The sequence below is a fragment of the Vanacampus margaritifer genome, chromosome 6 (genome assembly GCF_051991255.1).
Source record: "Vanacampus margaritifer isolate UIUO_Vmar chromosome 6, RoL_Vmar_1.0, whole genome shotgun sequence".
Taxonomy (NCBI): Eukaryota; Metazoa; Chordata; class Actinopteri; order Syngnathiformes; family Syngnathidae; genus Vanacampus; species Vanacampus margaritifer.
Genome location: NC_135437.1, coordinates 1,874,052 through 1,892,994, shown reverse-complemented (window position 1 = coordinate 1,892,994; position 18,943 = coordinate 1,874,052). Strand labels below are relative to the sequence as shown.

The following is an 18,943-nucleotide window of genomic DNA, read 5'->3' as shown; positions in this document are numbered from 1 at the left end:
CTACAAATGTGCTGACTGCTTTATGGCATATCTCACTTACCCCTTTCCCCATTCGTTACAAAGACGGAAGTCAATTTGAATGTCGACGCACGATTAATGCTTTCCTGGCAGAAGCTGCAAAGCAACTTACATTTTTTTGTCTGAGGAGACAAAAAAGAAAAAGAAAACAGGAAGCTACCCTAATGAAAGGACAGTCAAGGATCAACGTTGGCCCGGCTTTCACTCGCAGGCGTGAGTAAACTGAAAATTCCTTAGTGTTACTTTAACTCTAAAGATATTTCACAGCTTTTATATACATTTTAACAAAAAGTGGCACATCCAAAATTATTTATACCCTTCTCAAAAATCCATAGAAAAACCCTTTATTGGCTATTACAGCAAATTCAACACATCCTGTAGTTGCTGATCAGCTGTTTGCATGTCTTGGCTGATATTTTCCCCCATTTATCTTTAGCCATGAGCTCCATCTCTTTCAAGTTGGAGGGTTTTCTTGTCATCACTCTGATCTTTAGTTCCCTCCACAGATTCTCAACTAAATTCAAGTTTGGACTGTGTGGGCCACAGCAAAACGTTAGTTTTTTCATCTGCAAACCATTTCTTAACATTTTTGGCTGTGTTTTGGTATTTTGTCATGACATGTAAACTGTCTTCTGGGGCCTAACACCAAATTTCACCTGCCCAATGTTTGATCTTTTCTTTCATGGTGTTGTTCACTGTAGTGGTGCAACGGATCACAAAAGTCATGGTTCGGATCTAATCACGGATTTGAGTCACGGATCGGATTGTTTTTCGGATCAGCAAAAAAAAAAGTGCACAAATAGTACTTTATCTTCATGTATTTTGTAAATCACTTCAAAATTAAAAAAAAAAACAACTCAAAATGTCTAATATGGCCGTTTAGAATTAAGGAATACAAGTTTAAGTGCATTATTTTATTATTATTATTTTATTATGTTATTTTTACATTGTCCAAAAATACCAAGGTATTAATCGCTTAAAGTTTGGGTTTGTTTTTTGGGGGGTTTGTTTTTTTTGTTTTTGTTTTGTTTTGCTACTGGGCAGAGTTCCATTCATCTTTTTTATTTAAATTTTGATAATGACAAATGTCTCCAAGTGCTCGGCAGAGAGCCAGCCGCCATTGTACGTCACAATGCAGTGAATGTGTTGTGAAATAACAATGTCGTCATACGTCCAAATAAAGTTTCTACAAAATGTATTAAACTGGAAATTATTTTTGAAAAATGAATCTCATAGTTATGTTAGCAACAACTAAATAAATAATATAAAGCAAACCTGTCATTACAGTCGGGGTTCATTTCCATCAAGGGCACATTCCCTTCCTTTAAACATGGAGAGTGAATTACAAAGTTGCCTTGGTCTACTGTATAATATTGAAAACGAAGGTACGAGCTGTCAAACTTATTTACTGTTAGGTCTACCAGCCAGACACTTGTTGCAAATGTTAACAGCTAGTTGCTAGCCACTAACAGACATTTGTGCCGTACCATACAATGACAGCGTAATTAACTAGCAGTTTCTTAGCATCCTAAATCAGAGATGGAATATAAGTGTCAGGTTCAGATGTAGACATTTATCAAATAAAGAGAGAGGAAGCATCTGGTTCCAAATTTATTGCTCATGAGGAAGAGAAAACTGCAGCCTTAGTTTGATCGGTACAGAGTCTCTCTTGGTTCATCATTCAAATAGTCGCCTTATATACCAATCGGGGCATCTGATTACATGACAGAAAGAGAAAAACAACTCCTATCTCACTTCACACTCTCTAATGCGGCATGCAAGTCCAGGGGCCCTGGCGTTGACGTGCGTCTCGTCTTCTTATCAGTTGTCCTCACTCGGCAGCTGAGTCGTCCACTTGCAACTTCACCAAATACAATAACACTCCTTTGCAATACATAGCAATCATAAACAGAAATTACTACACTATTACGTTGACTTGTGTTTCCCAAGAGGCAATTTACTTCAACACGGCAAATGTATAATAATCCTCCAAAATAATTCCTACATTTCCCTCCTGTTTATTCTACATTTGCCTCCAAAAATTTTGTCATCAAAAGAACTTTGATTTAAAGGTTTTATTTAGTTGAATCATTTACTGGATGACAAACTTAAACATTCCATCATGTCCCCTTTCTATGTTTTAAGTTTTAAGGTGTGTAAAATAGGACGGCAGGAGAAATTATCTCATCATTGGTTTGGTCATTAGTGTCCCCTCCATCACCACAATTTGCAGAAATAAGCAAAGGGTACATCTCTTGTAATTTAGAATTTGTGGGAGCAATGACGGTTGAGATAAGTCGGACGAGTAATGCGCGAATGCAGGGAATACAACAACATCCACACAGCACAAGAATTGAGGTGAACAGAGTCATAGAAATCATGACAGAAAATACCAAACTTTTATATTTGCCAAACGTTTTTTCCCACCACTCGTCCCATGCTGAGGTGGACACACCTGAGTGTTCTTTCATCTTTCGATTCAGGGTGCGCAGGCCTTCAATGGCTCTCGTGAGGGACCCATCTGGAGATGTGTTGTTTGGTATAAATGTACAACACTGGTTCCCAAACATAGCGCAAACGCCACCTCTCTCTGCCAGTAGCATGTCGACCGCAATGCGGTTCTGGAACGCCATGAGTGATGTTGCAGCCAATTGTTCTCTGACAGCTATAAATCTTTCTTCAGTATAATTCCCCAATTTTTGTACATTGTAATGGATGTAGTTGATTCGGTCTACATTTTTATTGGGTGTGACCCATATGAAAATCCTCTATTCTTGTTTATCAGTGCGTGATTTGGTGAATGAATAGCCTTCACGGTCACAAAGACCACACAACATAGTACCGCAAATCTTATCCACGCAATAGCCATGTCGACCGAGAACCCCTAATTAGGTTAGGCGTCTTGGAAAACTTCACTGACCGCAGGTATTTTCAGATTCTATATATCTGCTCCCACCTTTGAATCAGACTTTCGCTCACCCTCCCTGTTGGGTTTGTCGGTTGAGATGACCTTTTTACAATGCGTAAGATGTATCCAAGTGCTCCCTGCTTCAATCTCTATGGCCGTCGGCGTGGTCAGCAGCACTTGATGATGGCCTTCCCACTTTGGAGAATTCCAGTGCTTCTTTTTGAGGCTTCGGATCAGTACCCAGTCTCCTGGAGCTACTAGTTCTTCCTGTTGGAGAAAAGCACAATCGCCTTCTGGTAGTTTCAATTCATCTCTTTTCTCTAATGTTTTTCGCATGTAATCGGCCAAACTGGCTTCGTTGCCACTGTTAATGATAATAAATAATAATAATAATAAAATTTTTTGAGAATAAATTAAAGCCATATGTCGTATACATTCTGTGTATCCGTCCTACCATTCCCCCTGTTGACACATGGGTCACACCATGTGTCAATATAGCGGCCCACTTATAAAGATTTTTTGGAAGAATGGGTTTCTTTTCTGAGCTGACATAAACACCATCAATTAAAGTCGCCCCCTGCTTTTCCCATTGTTCCTGTTCTCGCACCGGACTCTGTTGTTGCATGTCAATAAGAATCTTTTTACACAGAACATCGTCTGGTGGCGTGCATTCAGCCACTCCCAAGAGGGGTTTTACAGCCGCCTCTTTTGCTGTTTTATCCGCAAATGCATTTCCCAAAGTAATTTCGTCCGTGCCTGTAGTGTGTGCTGCACATTTGCATATCGCAATCCCAGTTGGCAACTGCACAGCGTTTAATAGATTTAACAGGAGATCCGCATGTGTCACTGGTTTCCCCGTTGATGTTATCATTCCTCTATTTCTCCAATATTGCGCAAACACATGACACGTCGAGAATGCGTACTGACTATCGGTGTAAATTGTGACTATTTTTCCAGTCATTAGTTTACATGCTTCTGTCAGGGCCACCAGCTCAGCAGCCTGGGCTGAATAGTGCGAAGGAAGTGGCTCCGATTTTAGCACCGTGTCCAGCGAAACTACTGCATATCCCGATTGCGTTTTACCAAACTCATTTTTCTTGGATGAGCCGTCCACAAAGAGAACGGCTCCGTTGGGTAAGGGTTGGTCTTTTAAATCTGGTCTGCATTTAGTCGTTTGTTCAGCCAGTTCCTGACAATCATGACGGTCACCATCCTCAGGAAGTGGCATTAATGTGGCCGGGTTCAGAACTGTACACCTTTCCAATGTAAGATGTGGCTGCGATAGTAGAATGGCCATACAAGATAGATGTCGGGCCGGGGACAAAAATATCATGTTGGTTTGCAACAGCAACGCAGAAACTGCGGAACTTTTAGAGTCAATGGGTGGAAAAGCACTACTAATGAGCTGCTTTCCACTGCCATTGAAGCTGCCACAACGGCTCTCACACAATGAGGAAGTGCACATGCCACACTATCCAGCCTTGAAGAGTAATATGCCACAGGTCTTAGCTTTTCGCCATATTTCTGTGCCAGCAAAGACGTCATATATTCATTTTTACAGTCTACCATTTGAACAAAAGGTTTAGAATAATCTGGTAAAGCCAAGGCCGCACTTGATACCAAGGCTTGCTTTATCTCACAAAAAGCCTGTTCAGCTTCTTGTGACCAGTGCAAAGGTGAAGACATTTTTAAGTCCTCTTCATACATCACTTTTGAAAGAGGAGCAACAATTTCTGCATAATTTGGAATCCATGTCCTACAATAATTCGTGAGCCCCAAAAATGACATCATCTGCTTTTTCGTTAATGGTTTCGGAGCCTGCAAGACGGTCATTTTTCTATCTTGTAAGATTGTTCGACCACCTTTACTCAGATTATGTCCTAAGTATTTCACTTGGTTTTTACACAACTGTAGCTTGTTCTTGCTTACTTTATGACCTTCCTTGGCCAAATGACATAACAGAGCAATAGTATCTGTTTTGCAAGCTCCCAAATCGGGTGATGCCAATAAGATATCGTCTACATAGAGTAGAATTTGGCTCCCACATGGTGGTTCAAATGTAGACATGCTCGCCATCATTACTTGTGAGTAAATAGTGGGACTCTCGCAAAAGCCCTGTGGCAATCTCGTAAACGTCAGTTTTTTGCCTTTGAACGTAAATGCGAACCAATATTGGCTATCCTGGTCGACAGGAACAGAGAAAAATGCATTGCTAACATCTACTACTGTAAAAACTGTTGCATCCGGTCTTAATGAATTTAGCAGTGTATGTGGGTCAGGAACGCAGGGTGCTCGTTGTATTACAGCGGCATTTACTGCTTGAAGATCCTGGACCATTCTCCAACCGACAGAAGGTGGAGACTTTTTTACTGGAAAAATTGGTGTGTTGCAGGGAGAATCCGGGCATTGAACTATTACCCCTGCTTTTATTAACGACTCAATAACTGGTTGTATCCCTTCTAATGCGTCTGGTTTTAACGGATACTGCCTTATGCATGGACGATATTCTGTTTTTGGTCTAATTTGCACAGGTTGTGCTCCTTTAATGAGTCCTACATCAGAAGGCCCTTCTGACCATAAACAATTTGGAACCCTTTTTAAAAATTCTTCCTCTTCCTCTGTTAAGAGGAAGGAATCAATATCGTGTCATTTTCGTTGGAGGTGACGTCCAGCATTGACCTGTACTTTCCAGAACAATGCCTTTCTCGTCATTTTTGCCCTCTCACTATATTCGGTGCCTGACTTTTCCCCGTCAGGTTCCCAATCATTCACTATTTGGCCCAATTTTACTAATCCTCCCAATTGATTCCATTTTAAGTCAAAAGGTTTGAATAATGACACGTGTGGAGGCGTCATTTCCTTATGTAGATCTTCCAGTTTAAGTGGAAGTCTGACGCCTGCCACTGCGGTTCCCAAATTATCAGTATACAAATAGTCAATCACGATTGTCTCGGGAGTATATTTTTCCAATTTAAATTCATATTCGGGATCCGGACCTGGGGTCTTTTTGTACCACATAGTTACATGAAGGTAGTTCTCATTCATTTTATTTTGTTCTTCTGTTACAAAATAGTCGGCTTGTTCGAGCAATGCTTTTCCTGTACACAGTGGCGGTTTATTTGTCATATCCAATGAGTAGTAAAAAAGCGGTTCCCCAAATCCTTGCATCACATACAAATCTGATTCAATTATTTCACTTCGTCTTTTTACCACCATGTGTCCCTCGGGTGTTGATATTAACGCTAATCCCAATCTACACAGCCCATCTCTCCCCAGCAAATTAACGGGACAATCTGGTACCACCAATATTGGCAATTTGCACGATTCCCCCAGGGGGTCTCTTATCCACACAGGGTTAGTTTCAGAAACTGCAGAGAGATCCCCCTGAGCTGTCCTAATCCATATCTTATTTGTTGACATGACGGCGCCTGGAATAGACTCATTACAAGCAGTTTTACATGCCCCTGTGTCGCAAAGAAAGGTTATTGGCTTTCCATTTACAATGAGTTGCACTTCTGGTTTTGAAATATCGAATACCAAGATCTCTTGTAAATTTAATGTCACATTTTCTTCGATGGCTTTTTGTTTGTCATCCTGTCGGGAAGCTGATTTTTCTAGTCATGCATCATTCCTATTGTGGGGACAGTGCCTCGAAAAATGCCCTGTCTCCCCACAACACCAACAGGTGACTTCTTTTGGGCCTGTGGCGTAGCCGCGCCCCTTGCCGGCGGGTCCTATTTTAAATTGAGGCCTACCCCTTCCTCGGCCCCTGTTTTGGTAAAAACCTTTTCCTCGGTTTTGAAAGTAGAATTCATTCTCCTCGTTCTCAATAATAAATGTGTCTGTCTTTTTCTTTTTGGCCTGCAGTACTCTTTCAGCATGCAGTGCTTGACTAATGTATTGTTCTAACGTTCCCGTTGCTTTATCCACCCAATGTTTTTCAACCCACTGATGAATAGTGTGATGCGTGTTGGCATGGAGAGCATTTTTTAACTGCTCCTCAAAAAGACTTCCTTCATCGTGATTTTCAGGAATGCCGCTATTAGCTTTAAAGCACGCAGTCATTCGCACTCTATAATCATCGAATGGTTCCCCCTCTTTTTGGGTTACTCTCCCGATGGCTGTATAATTTGCTCTTACTTTAAATTTTTCTCTTGTTCGGTCCATTAATCTGCGGACCTGGTGTGCAAGTTCTCGGCTATCATGAGCCAAAACAACGTGGCAATCTTTTGGTTCCCAATCTCCTCTGACGCTATGCCAATCATTTTTTAGGGCTGCCATCCACACCTGCTGGACCTCTACCCCGTTCAGGTGGTAAGACCTTCTGAGGTCTTCCATTTGTTGCACAAATTCATTAACATCGATTTTGTGGGATGTAATGCCATCTACTGCTTTTTTAACATCCTCTTGAGTCCATGTTCGATGTACCAAAATTGTAGGCGAATCGTCATCTACATTAGGATTTGCCACTTCTATCATCGGAAAAGAATCTTGTAATTCCTCCTCTGATGAGGGAAGCTTCACTTGCTCAGGGGAGAAAAGCTTCCCCATTGTTTTAGAAAAAGTAACTCTCAAGTTCCCCTTCTTTCTTGTCTGCATGGTATTACCCACGGCCCCCGTGGGCGGGGGTGAGGGTGGCAAGGGAGAACTCGGGAGCGGCGGATACAAGGTCGATTGTAGAGATTTTTCGGGGGTTTGTTCCCTATCTTCCCATTTTTCTTCTTTTTTAAATCCCACTGGCCCTGTCTCATCATCTTCTTTTCTTTGAAACATGACTGTATTTTCCCCCATCTCTTTCTCTTTTTCCCATCTTTTATTTTTGGACTCTTTCTCGATTTTATCATTACTTTTATCTTCCCTCCTTTTTTGTGCCATTACCATCCAAAATTCTGTATCCTCGTATCCGTCTTTGCTCATTTTCTTCTTATTATCTTTTCGTGTGGTTTTTATTTTATCTTGCAAGTTAAATATTTTTTGTGTATTAAGCTGGCCAGCAAATTCATATTTCGTTATCCACAAATTTAAATGTTTTGTTTTAGAAGGACATTGGTTTTCTACAAACTTCCAGTCCTTACATGTTAACTGTTGTTTCGGGTCTTTCTTGTTGGCTATTTTGCTATTTGTTTTCCCCATGTTGAAGTCAGTGATTTTCTTAAAGAGATTAAACTGACTTTAAGTCCCCGAACAAACAATAATGAGGTAGCGAACCTCCACTCACACCGAGGTAGCGAACCTCCACTCACTCCCTCTCTACGGAGTGTAAACGCGCGTAGGACACCGTCGCCCTCTTCCAGTGTTATAGACTCTCTCTGTCTCTTCACGCAACATTGACTAGTATTCTTACGGTTTTTTATTCTATCCCCTTTTCCTCAATTTTATAGACTCCCTCTGTCTATTTCTCAGTCCCCTTTTCCTCAGTTTTATAGACTCCCTCTGTCTATTTCTCAGTCCCCTTTTCCTCAGTTTTATAGACTTCCTCTGTCTATTTCTGTCCCCTTTTCCTCAGTTTTATAGACTTCCTCTGTCTATTTCTTTTATCCACGGAGTTTAAATACGTACAGGACACCGTCGCCCTCTTTTCCACGGAGTTTAAACGCGCGTAGGACACCGTCGCCCTTAACTTTAAACGGACACTTATTTACCAAAAATCCGCCAATGAAAATATAAGTGTCCTACCAGTGTTGCCTTCTCTCTTCCTGGCTTGCTTCAACCTTTAGTCCCCAGAAACAGGGCCGAAGTCCAGTCCCCTAAAATGGGACAGCTGCCGTGGCCACGGTCTTTCTTGGTCGTCGGCTCTGCCTCTGGGCACCTCCGGTATGTTGCAATCCGGCTAAGAAGGACCAATTTAAATGTCAGGTTCAGATGTAGACATTTATCAAATAAAGAGAGAGGAAGCATCTGGTTCCAAATTTATTGCTCATGAGGAAGAGAAAACTGCAGCCTTAGTTTGATCGGTACAGAGTCTCTCTTGGTTCATCATTCAAATAGTCCCCTTATATACCAATCGGGGCATCTGATTACATGACAGAAAGAGAAAAACAACTCCTATCTCACTTCACACTCTCTAATGCGGCATGCAAGTCCAGGGGCCCTGGCGTTGACGTGCGTCTCGTCTTCTTATCAGTTGTCCTCACTCGGCAGCTGAGTCGTCCACTTGCAACTTCACCAAATACAATAACACTCCTTTGCAATACATAGCAATCATAAACAGAAATTACTACACTATTACGTTGACTTGTGTTTCCCAAGAGGCAATTTACTTCAACACGGCAAATGTATAATAATCCTCCAAAATAATTCCTACAATAAGTTTGGGATAGAGTTGTGTGGATGTTTGTTGCAACTTTGTAATATCAATAAAAACTACAATAATGAAACAACAAAGGTAAGTCAAGCTCGCTGTCACGCCTTGACATGGGCCAACTTCAAAGTAAAAGTCTACTAAGGCTATTTGCATTGCCGTCAATGTATTATTTGGCAAATTTTATTTTGAATTCAGCCTGAGCGTAGGCGGCGTGTTATGTTGAGTATGTTTCCAGCTTCCTTGACATGTATTGAATGGTGTCGGGATAAGAGCAAGAAAGGGAGTGTGCCTTAAATTGCACTTTGAGGTCTATTCATTGTTAAAAGAAAAAAAGATAAATATAACTTTGTCTTCATTTATTGTATAAAACACCTTTTGCCCATTGAAAACAACAACAACAACATTCAACTCAAAATGTCAAACATAGCTGATCCGAAAAACGATCTGATCCATGACTCAAATCCATAATTCAATCCGAACCATGACTTTTGTGATCCGTTGCATCACTACTATACGCCATATACCCGCGTATACCCTGGACTACACCATTGTATTGACTTAAAACTTGACCAGTACCATGTCAAGACCTGGGGCAACACCTGGGGTAAAATCTTGAGTTTTTGAAATATCATATGATGGAGGCGGGGCATCAAAGTTTGCATTTCATATTTCCTTCATCACAAAAAATAAATACTTATAAACACGTCTCACCAAGCTCCAAAAAAATCCCAAACTTCACATGTATATTAAAAGTCACGAACTGAAGACATCTATATGCTAATTTTAAGTTGTACACAAAGTGCCACCTAGTGGTGGCAAGAAATGTATTTTTCTTTATTTTTCTTTTCTTTTTTTACATTTGTATCTGCTACGCCAAGTCCGTTGAACAGATCCAGCCTTAATATGTTGATCATGCCTCAGATTGTGACTTTTCAGCAATGGGCGTGGCTGCGAAGTCTGATGATCCACGTGCCACTAAAAGCTGCTCTAACTTCACCCAGATAATCCTGTCTTCTCAAAATGTCACATATTTGATGAGAGTCCAGGCCTGAAGACATCTACAAACTAATTTTTCACTGTAGTGCTAGCAAAAGAAAATATTGTTATTAATATTTTTCTCCTAGTGGGTTAACCAGATCAACCTCATATTTGCTTGGAAGAGTGTTTTGGTCTCCATGATGTTAAAACATGAATGTTGTCATTTTTCTTGAAACTGTCATGGCAACGCATCGTTCGCCAAAAAGAAGAGAAGAAAAAAAAATGCTGACTTTGAGCATCTTAAAATGGATGAAATTTTGCACACACATTAGGCCTGGCAAAATAATCTATATTTTAATAGTTTGTTGTGATATTTTTCAAAATTGGCTCAGTAACGTCCGCAACCTATTTTCAACAAAACAGCTTCAGGTTTACGTTTCACTTACTTCAGCAAAAAGTTGGAGGCATATACAAAAAAATCCAAGACCTACAAAAAAAAAGTCTCCTGTAGCCATATGTTAAACCCAACAGGAAGTCCACCATTTTAGATGTACTTTCAAATTTTGCCCCATTTTTGGCCTATTATAAAGGTCACATTTTTATGATCTCTTCCCACCGAATTGATCCTATTGACTTGAATCTGTGGGTGTTTCATCTAAAGTTGTTCCCAAAGAAAAGTAAAAGCAAAACTTTTTATTTGCTGAATGTTGTCCGTGTGTGTTACACGCTGTTTGCCAAGAAAAATTATGCTGATTTGGTTGGATTTAACGAGTGAAAACTCATGAAATTTTGAATGCACATCAGGCCTGGGAAACAACAAAAACATCCATATGCAAGGGTTTATCATGCCATTTTCAAAAATTCCAAATTCTAATGTGCCAGTACCCCAATGTGCAAGTACCCCAAAGTAGCCTGGGCTTCAAGGGTCCTTTATAGCTGCTCGCAGCTCTAGTTGTAATTGAAACCTCACTCTTAATGTTGATGAATACACTATGCCTTTACATTATTATTTTATTCTCCTTTTATCTCTAATTAGCCACAGAAAACCTAAACTGTAATGGTGGTACAATGGGGCATAGATTGGCTCCTGGTGGGAGCATTTCACACACGTACTCAAGTACTCGCACACTCACAAGCACGCGGGCGCACACACACACACACACACACACACACACACACACACACACACACACACAAATACTGGAAAAGAGAATTTGTGTGCCAAGAAGTGGAAAGTTTATTCATGGCAAACAGTCATTCAATGTGTAGGTTTGTGTGTTAGGACAACCCCCACACCTGCCAGACAAATCCACTGAAAAGATGCTTGTTAGGCTTTAGCGGCCAGTGATGTTGTATCATGTTTAATAGATGTTAATCAAGCTGACTGTTTGGGTATGTTGCAAACAAACCAAACTTTACTATATCACGTTACTTTAGAAACGGATTCCAATACAGTTACTAGTTACCTGTTAAAAAAAAGGTAGTTAGTAATGTAATCCAAGTACCAAAAAATATTATTTTTTGTTGATTCTTTTTTTTGTGTGTGTGTGTGTGAGTGAGTGAGTGAGTGAGTGAGTGAGTGAGTGAGTGAGTGAGTGAGTGAGTGAGTGAGTGCGAGAGAGAGAGAGAGAGAGAGAGAGAGAGAGAGAGAGAGAGAGAGAGAGAGAGTGTGTGAGTGTGTGAGTGTGTGAGTGTGTGAGTGTGTGAGTGAGTGAGTGAGTGAGTGAGTGTGTGTGTGTGTGTGTGTGTGTGTGTCCCGGCAGTGTTATGAAGTTGTCAGGAGGCCAAAGGAAGGATAGATGAAGCAGAGTGAGATCCACAAACACCAACCTCCACTCATTCAGTGACCAGAGGGAGAAGCAAATTCTTTTTGAGTTTCAGTAGATGCTGGTATATTTAAGTAATGTAACTCAACTACTAAATTATTTTTGGATTACCAAATATACAAAAAAGAATATACAAAAAAAAAAGGGAAAAATAAATACAGATGATATACATTAGGGCTGCCCCGACTACTCGACATAGCTGATGACGTAAATACATCGGCACACACAAAATACCGTCATCGTCGAGTCATGAGTGTTGATTACATGAATATGTTGGCACGCACAACATACTGCCGAGTGTCGACAACATAAATGCGTAGACACGTGTATACCGTTAGTTGTAAACACTGTTCATCCATCAATCCATCCATTTACTACCACTTATCCGGTCAGGTCGCGGGGGCAGCAGCTTTAAACCCAGACTTCCCTCTCCCCAGCCACTTCAACCTGCTCCTACGGCGGAACACTGTTCATTCAATTTCAAAAGTTTTAATTTACTTTAATAAAAAAAATATTTAAATAAGTGTTCAAAAGTGTTTTTGTGAATTAATAATCATCAACCCAAAAATAATCACTAGATTAGTTGAAAAAATAATGATTAAGCTTCCCATCAAATTGGTTCACAAAAGGTTTCTGCTCGTGAGGCATCATGTGCACACAAACCCCCCTGAAATTAGGAACAATTACACATGCTTTAGTTGCCAATTTGTATTCTTATTTATCTGTAATTGAGTAATATTTATTTGTTTTGTGTATTATTAATTTGGATATAGTTTCTATTAGTTTTTTTAACATGCTAATGTTGCTGAACATGTTTGTTTAAAAAAAGAATCATATTTGACTTTGTGTGTTACGCTCATGCAGTTAATCAGTTCATTAATATTGTGTGGGTAATGTCATGTTATGAAAATTAGTAATCCTGTATGAAATATAATAGCAAATGAAGCATTAATTGCATGAAAACTGAGGTAATAGGGACTGTGCTTGTGGATATTGCAGTGATGGGGATTGTGCTTATGAGTCCTGATAGTTGGTGTGATAGATGAATAGTTAACATATCTGATTGTTGGTGTATTGCGCACAACAAGCACATCACCTTGCAATGCAAATGACATGTGAATTTGCAAAGTAACGCATCATTCCATTAGTGTTGCCAAACCGGGGATAACCTTCTGCTTTTTTTGCTTCAGAAATTTCTTCCTGGATTACTCGACACGCTCTGAAGCCTCGATTATATCCCATCACTAGTGGCATCTCTCTGTCTGCATGGAAATTATAATCCTGCAAAATAATCCCTATATTTGACAAATGTATCAGTAATCTGATGATGTGTTTTTTGTTGTTGTAACTGAAACAGTATATTTAAAAAAAAATTGTATCCTGAATATGTAGCGGTACATGTATCGCATTACTCCCCAGCATGTGGACGCAAAATGTAAAGCAGGTTCAATTAATGACTGTATGTTAATATAATAATTTGGAATAAATTAGTTGCATTTTCTGGTAGGATGAAGTTAAAGTTGTTTTTGCACCAAGTGACGATTATTTCCTGAGAAGCCATAGAGAGACTAAATGTCAATATTATACTGAACAGAAACAGCTCCCATTCAAAGTGATTTTGTCATGGAAAATGTGAGTGCTGTAAGGGAACGGACAAGGCTTGTTTTAGGCCCAAAAGTGGGCACATTACAGGCTTAAAAAGTGTGTGTGTGTGTGCGTGTGTGTGTGTGTGTGTGTGTGTGTGTGTGTGTGTGTGCGTGTGTGTGTGCGCGTGTGTGCGCGTGTGTGTGCGTGTGTGTGTGTGTGTCCGTGTGCGTGTCTGTGTGTGTGTATGTGAATAAACCCCATAGTGATCCATGCCCAAAATGAATAAAAGTGCCTTTTGTCAAACCTCAGGCTAGGTTGAGGAAGCAGGGTGGGTGGGGCAGGGTCTAGCCAGTCTGGAACAAACATGAATGTACCCTCAGTTCCCTCAGACATCACACGTCCCTGACTACTTTCGCAGCGGCACTAGAAGAGAAGAGGACCTCAATGTGCATTAAGGAGGGGCGCCGGAGTCAAGGAGGAGTGTGAAGTGTATCAGCGAGTTTGCGGGAAATGAGGGGTGGGTTTAGCCATACAGGCGGTGAGCTCATTGGAACAGCAGTGTTGTTTTATCCTCCTACCAAGCATGTAGATTTTGAAAGGCATACAAGCCACTAGTGCACCAGATCCCTCAGTCGCCCCAGACCATGGGAGCAGAGTAGAGACTCTATCGCAATCGTAAGCATCCAAACATACTTCCGCCCACCTGATTTATCGCCTCCGTTAGCACTCAGATGTGCAATCTGAGACTTGGAGGGCTCCTTGAGTGAGTTTGACTGTTTTTTATTTTGTATTCTTTGAGTTTTCTTCACTTATGTCCTCATCCTTTTCTTATCACGCTTATAACTGAGGATGTCACACTGTACCTGAAATAGGCTGCCTTGTAGTTGTGGGATAATTTGGCTCACAAAAGTGGAAGGGTAAGAGACAGAAAGGTGTCCTAATTCGATATGTTTTGTCTTTTTATGTTTTTCCCATAGCTGTCCAATGCTCCTGCGGAAAATGACCCTCTTGGTCCACTGCCCGCTGGATGGGGTAAGTTTATCCTTCATTCTACTTTCATTCCACTCAAACAAATTTTGATTTCGGTATTTAGAATTTGAGGGTTTTAGAATTTTGTGAGTACAATAGATTCCCCCCCCCCCCCACACACATTATATTGAAGTTTAGTTCTCGTTATTTCACACTTTTTAACTCATTCATTTATTTATTTAAGCAGCTAAGGCAATTGAAAACAGTTTCTCATTTGCAATGCCGAGCTGACTACAGACAGCAGGGCAAAATACAAAAGCAAGTAGAAAAAAAGTTTAAATACATAAAACTGTGTTTTTAAATTCTGTTTATAATTTTTTTGTGTTCTGTTGCTCTTGCTCTCATTTTTTTTTCTTTAAATGTGTTTTTATTCTTTTAAAAGTGTGTTTCAAGACCTAAAAAAACAAGTATGTAAATGTCTGCCTAGGTTTTTTTTAAATAGGATATTTCTATTATGCAGATTTTTACTTATTACGCTAGGGGCGGGAATGTAACCCCCACAATGGAGGAGGGATTACCGTATATATGCCTCCGTTTAGACTAAGCTAAGTCACCTGTATTCTTAAACTTGAGCTGTTTATACTGGAACACCAAGATGTATGGATTGTGGAAAAATAATCTTCGCGATTATTTTGGCTGAGATTGAAATCACGATTAAAACGATTGTTGGTAAATTTCAAAACCTATCAGTTATTCAACTACTACAACATAACTACTCAAAACAAGCATCATAGCCTCATGTCGATTCATCCCTGCACATTAACATTTTATTCTTGAACACTCCTCTTTTTGTCAAGTACAAAATGACCTTGGAGTTAAGTGAAATTCAAGCCTTTTGCATTTTCATTCTTAAACATTGCCTTTATCTCTCTATCATATATATTTGATCTAATATTCCTTCCTTGAAAACTCAACTTCAAAGGAACACTTGACTCATTGAGCCATTTTCAGCAGTAAAAAGTTAGTATTTTGTCTAGAATGAATTTGATAACTACATTATTTTTTGTATAAAAATTATATTTTTAAAAGTAATTTTTCCACTTGCTGTTGACTGAAGATGACATCACCTGTGCTGAGGAATGGAGATAATGACCAATCATGGCTCACCTGTTTTCTGGGTTTGGTAGCAAACTGAGCCATGATTGGTTGTTACCTCAGCACAGGTGATGTCATCTTCAGTGAAATTAGTTTTTAAAGTTATTAATTGTACATGAAAAATACTTCATGTATAGTTATTAAATTAATTCTGGAAAAAACTTTTTACTGAAAATGGCTCAATGGGTCAAGTATCCTTTTAAGTATGACTTAAAAGGACAACAAGGAAGTAAAGTAGTAAGAAAATAGAATAAAAAAATGCTAAAATTATTTAATTTAAAAAACTATAAAACCAAATATCCGCTGTTCCACATGTTGGCCTCTAGGGGCAGTGTATGCTGTGCATGCATGGAGTACACAATTACAATGAGAACAAAACAAAGTTGCATTGGGCTCTCTTTATATAACTATTTTTTTACAGATTGGGAAGAAATTGTGCATTTGAGTATTGTTATCTTACCAGTGTGTATGTGTTTCCACGTTTATTGATGAAGATTCGTTATTTGAAGGAATATCACTCTCGTAGTTGATGCTACTTTTCAGTCAGCATGTCAATGGGATCCTTCATTAACTTAAGCATTAGCTCTAGCAATGTTTGTAAAATCAAAGCATGCTTTGTACTTGAATACACAATGTGTGTAATTCTTCTTGTTGTGTGCTTAGTTTTACAGTTAACCCCAACTGGGTGTCAGTAAATGCATAAATGTTGCTTAGGGACGGCAGAATCACATACGCTAAGGTCTTGCTACGCAAGCAACATGGTGCATTCAGGGTTCTTTCACAACACCGGGAACTGCATATTAATAATTTTTCTCCGATTGTAACGTTTTAAAGATTGTGAGAAGCCAAAATCCAAAACACCATTAAATTTTGATTATTCGTCCAGCCCTAATGGATGGATGGAAAAGAGCCGTACAATATAAACCAGCACTTACAAAACTTTGAGCCCATGTTAGCACTTCCTTTACTCCAAAGTTCAAAGATTACAGGGGGAATATTGTTGGGATGCTACTGTTTCTCAATGCTCCACACACTCCTGTTAATGAAAAAAAGATGTCAGTATGACAGAGAGAGGAGAATGGGGACATGAGCCACTTTTTTTTTTTTTTTAGACCTACACTCTCCACTGCCTATACATTCACAACTGTACTCATTGGTCAACAAGGTTTTATTGTTGTTGTCTTTTTGTAAAATATAATGAAATGTTTTACTAATGTCCCAGCATGGCCAATTTGTGTGATTCACAAACCATTACATTACCATTACCATTACAAACCCCAGTGCACATAAAGTCACAAACTTAGGTTGTTTGCCTCAAGCCATGTGAAATATCACACTAACTTGCTGGTTGTCAAGCATTGCAGTGCCCCCCCCCCTTCACCTCCCCTCCCCCTCCACACACACACAGCACACACACAGGGGGATGGTATCTCAAAAGAGTCTGTTGCCTTTTATGCCTACCACTGAATTTCTATGCACTATATTATTTTTTAGCTTTATTGATTTTGATTGAGATGCTTGTGTCCACAGAGAAGCGCCAGGACAATGGCAGAATGTACTTTGTCAATCATAACACACGAACCACTCAGTGGGACGATCCACGAACCCAAGGGTGAGTCTGAATGTATGGGTGCTTTTATAAATGCATGATTTGTCACCTGCATTGACTCATTTAATGCCAGCCATTTGCACTGATCACAACCCTAAAGAGCCAACAACTTTAGAGCATTTTGACTTATTTGTCTATACCCACATAATTATATGTTCTATGATTATTTATACATCAAATCAAGTGAAAGAAAAGACTCTCTTCTTTCACTAGAAAAAAAAAACAAATTTGATTCTACCCTTTTCTGTTCTCTAGTTGAAATTTGCCCAAAATATAGAGGAAAAAATTGCTTTTTGGAACAAATGTATCAAAAAGAACAGTGACTTTGATGCTAATATTTATGCTTTTTTGACACCTCTATAAACTGAACAGTGGTTTCATTTTAATTTTGTATGGTTTTTGATTGCAAAATAATAATCTAATTAGTGATGTACAATTATTGTGAGTGATGCCAAATCACCAGACAGCTCCATCAGCCATGTGTGGCTGTTCATATGACAACTCCATTATACTGTACTCATTTTATCTCCAAGATAGCTGTGCTTTTTTCATTTATATCTGCTATTTATATAGTGCTTTTTAGCTATAGTGCCCAAAGCGCTGTACATAACCTCAAATTCACCCATTCACACCAGTGGTCGGCTGCTGCCACGCAGGGCGCTGCCAGGTCCACTGGGAGCAAATCGGGGTTCAGTGTTTTGCTCAAGGATATTTTGACATGGCCACCGGGGTGAAGATCGAACCCACAACCTCACGGATGGGAGACAGCCACTCTACCACTGAGCCACGCTGCCCCGAATCTAATCTTAAATCTAAAATGGTGCAGCGCTCCCCTCTGTTGGCGGTTTGGCTTATTACCACTTCTCAAGTGCTTCCAATTTAAAAGGGAAGAACATCAGACCCATATCAAACCGCCTCAATGACAAAACACATCAAACAACCTAACTCGTCCTCTTGTCACCCCGACTCTGAGGCTTGTTGCGCCATAGAAACTACGATTGTATCGCTGGGTTTAACTGAGGCTCAAAATGTAATTTTTAAAATGTTCTCAACCTGCTGCCTCTGCTTCAAATCTCCCACTAGACATGTGGCTCACACTTTGAAATATTCAGGTTTTCAGCTACCATAATTACTGCATGAGGGTGCCATAAGGTAAGCCCCTTTTTCTGCAAAGTTGTTGTATGCTTTCTTCTACTGGAGATACAGGTGTATCTTGGCGTCAATTTCCTTTTGAAACATATATCAAAGCATCTGTCATCTAGCTACATATGTGATGCAGCAAAAATAGCAAATGAACAACCAGCACATGTAATTCTCCACATTCTCGGGAATGATAAGAGGTCTTGTTGAACTTTATTCTCCGCATTTGACCCATCCCCTAAGGGAGCGATGAGCAGCAGCATGGGCCGCGTTCGGAAATCATTTGGTGACCAATTCCAACCCTTAATGCTAAGCGTCAAGCAGATCGGCAATGGATCCCATTTTTATAGTCTTTGGACTAACCCGGCCGGGAGATTGAACCCACAACCTCCCAGTCTCAGGGCAGACACTATACCACTAGGCCACTGATGGTAAATTGTCTGATATTG

At 39.9% G+C, this 18,943-nt stretch overlaps 1 protein-coding gene and 1 long non-coding RNA gene across 4 annotated transcripts in view; one reads left to right on the top strand and one right to left on the bottom strand.

The window, feature by feature from the left end:
• Nucleotides 1-18,943, top strand: part of wwp2 (WW domain containing E3 ubiquitin protein ligase 2) — a 145,248-nt gene that overhangs the window by 97,432 nt on the left and 28,873 nt on the right. The window contains exons 1-3 of one of the 3 annotated variants that reach the window (XM_077567939.1): nt 14,062-14,296; nt 14,599-14,653; nt 17,276-17,357. In XM_077567939.1, coding sequence (XP_077424065.1) covers nt 17,299-17,357 — 59 coding nt within the window. In that variant the 5' untranslated portion in view covers nt 14,062-14,296; nt 14,599-14,653; nt 17,276-17,298. Of the gene's footprint in view, nt 1-14,061; nt 14,385-14,598; nt 14,654-17,275; nt 17,358-18,943 lie in introns of those variants that run through there. The other 2 variants (XM_077567938.1, XM_077567937.1) reach the window with 2 other exon arrangements.
• Nucleotides 1,617-9,225, bottom strand: LOC144053467 (uncharacterized). Its single transcript, XR_013294435.1, has 2 exons — nt 8,603-9,225; nt 1,617-3,193 (listed from the first exon to the last, which is right to left on the bottom strand). It is a non-coding gene; the product is annotated as an uncharacterized LOC144053467 (long non-coding RNA).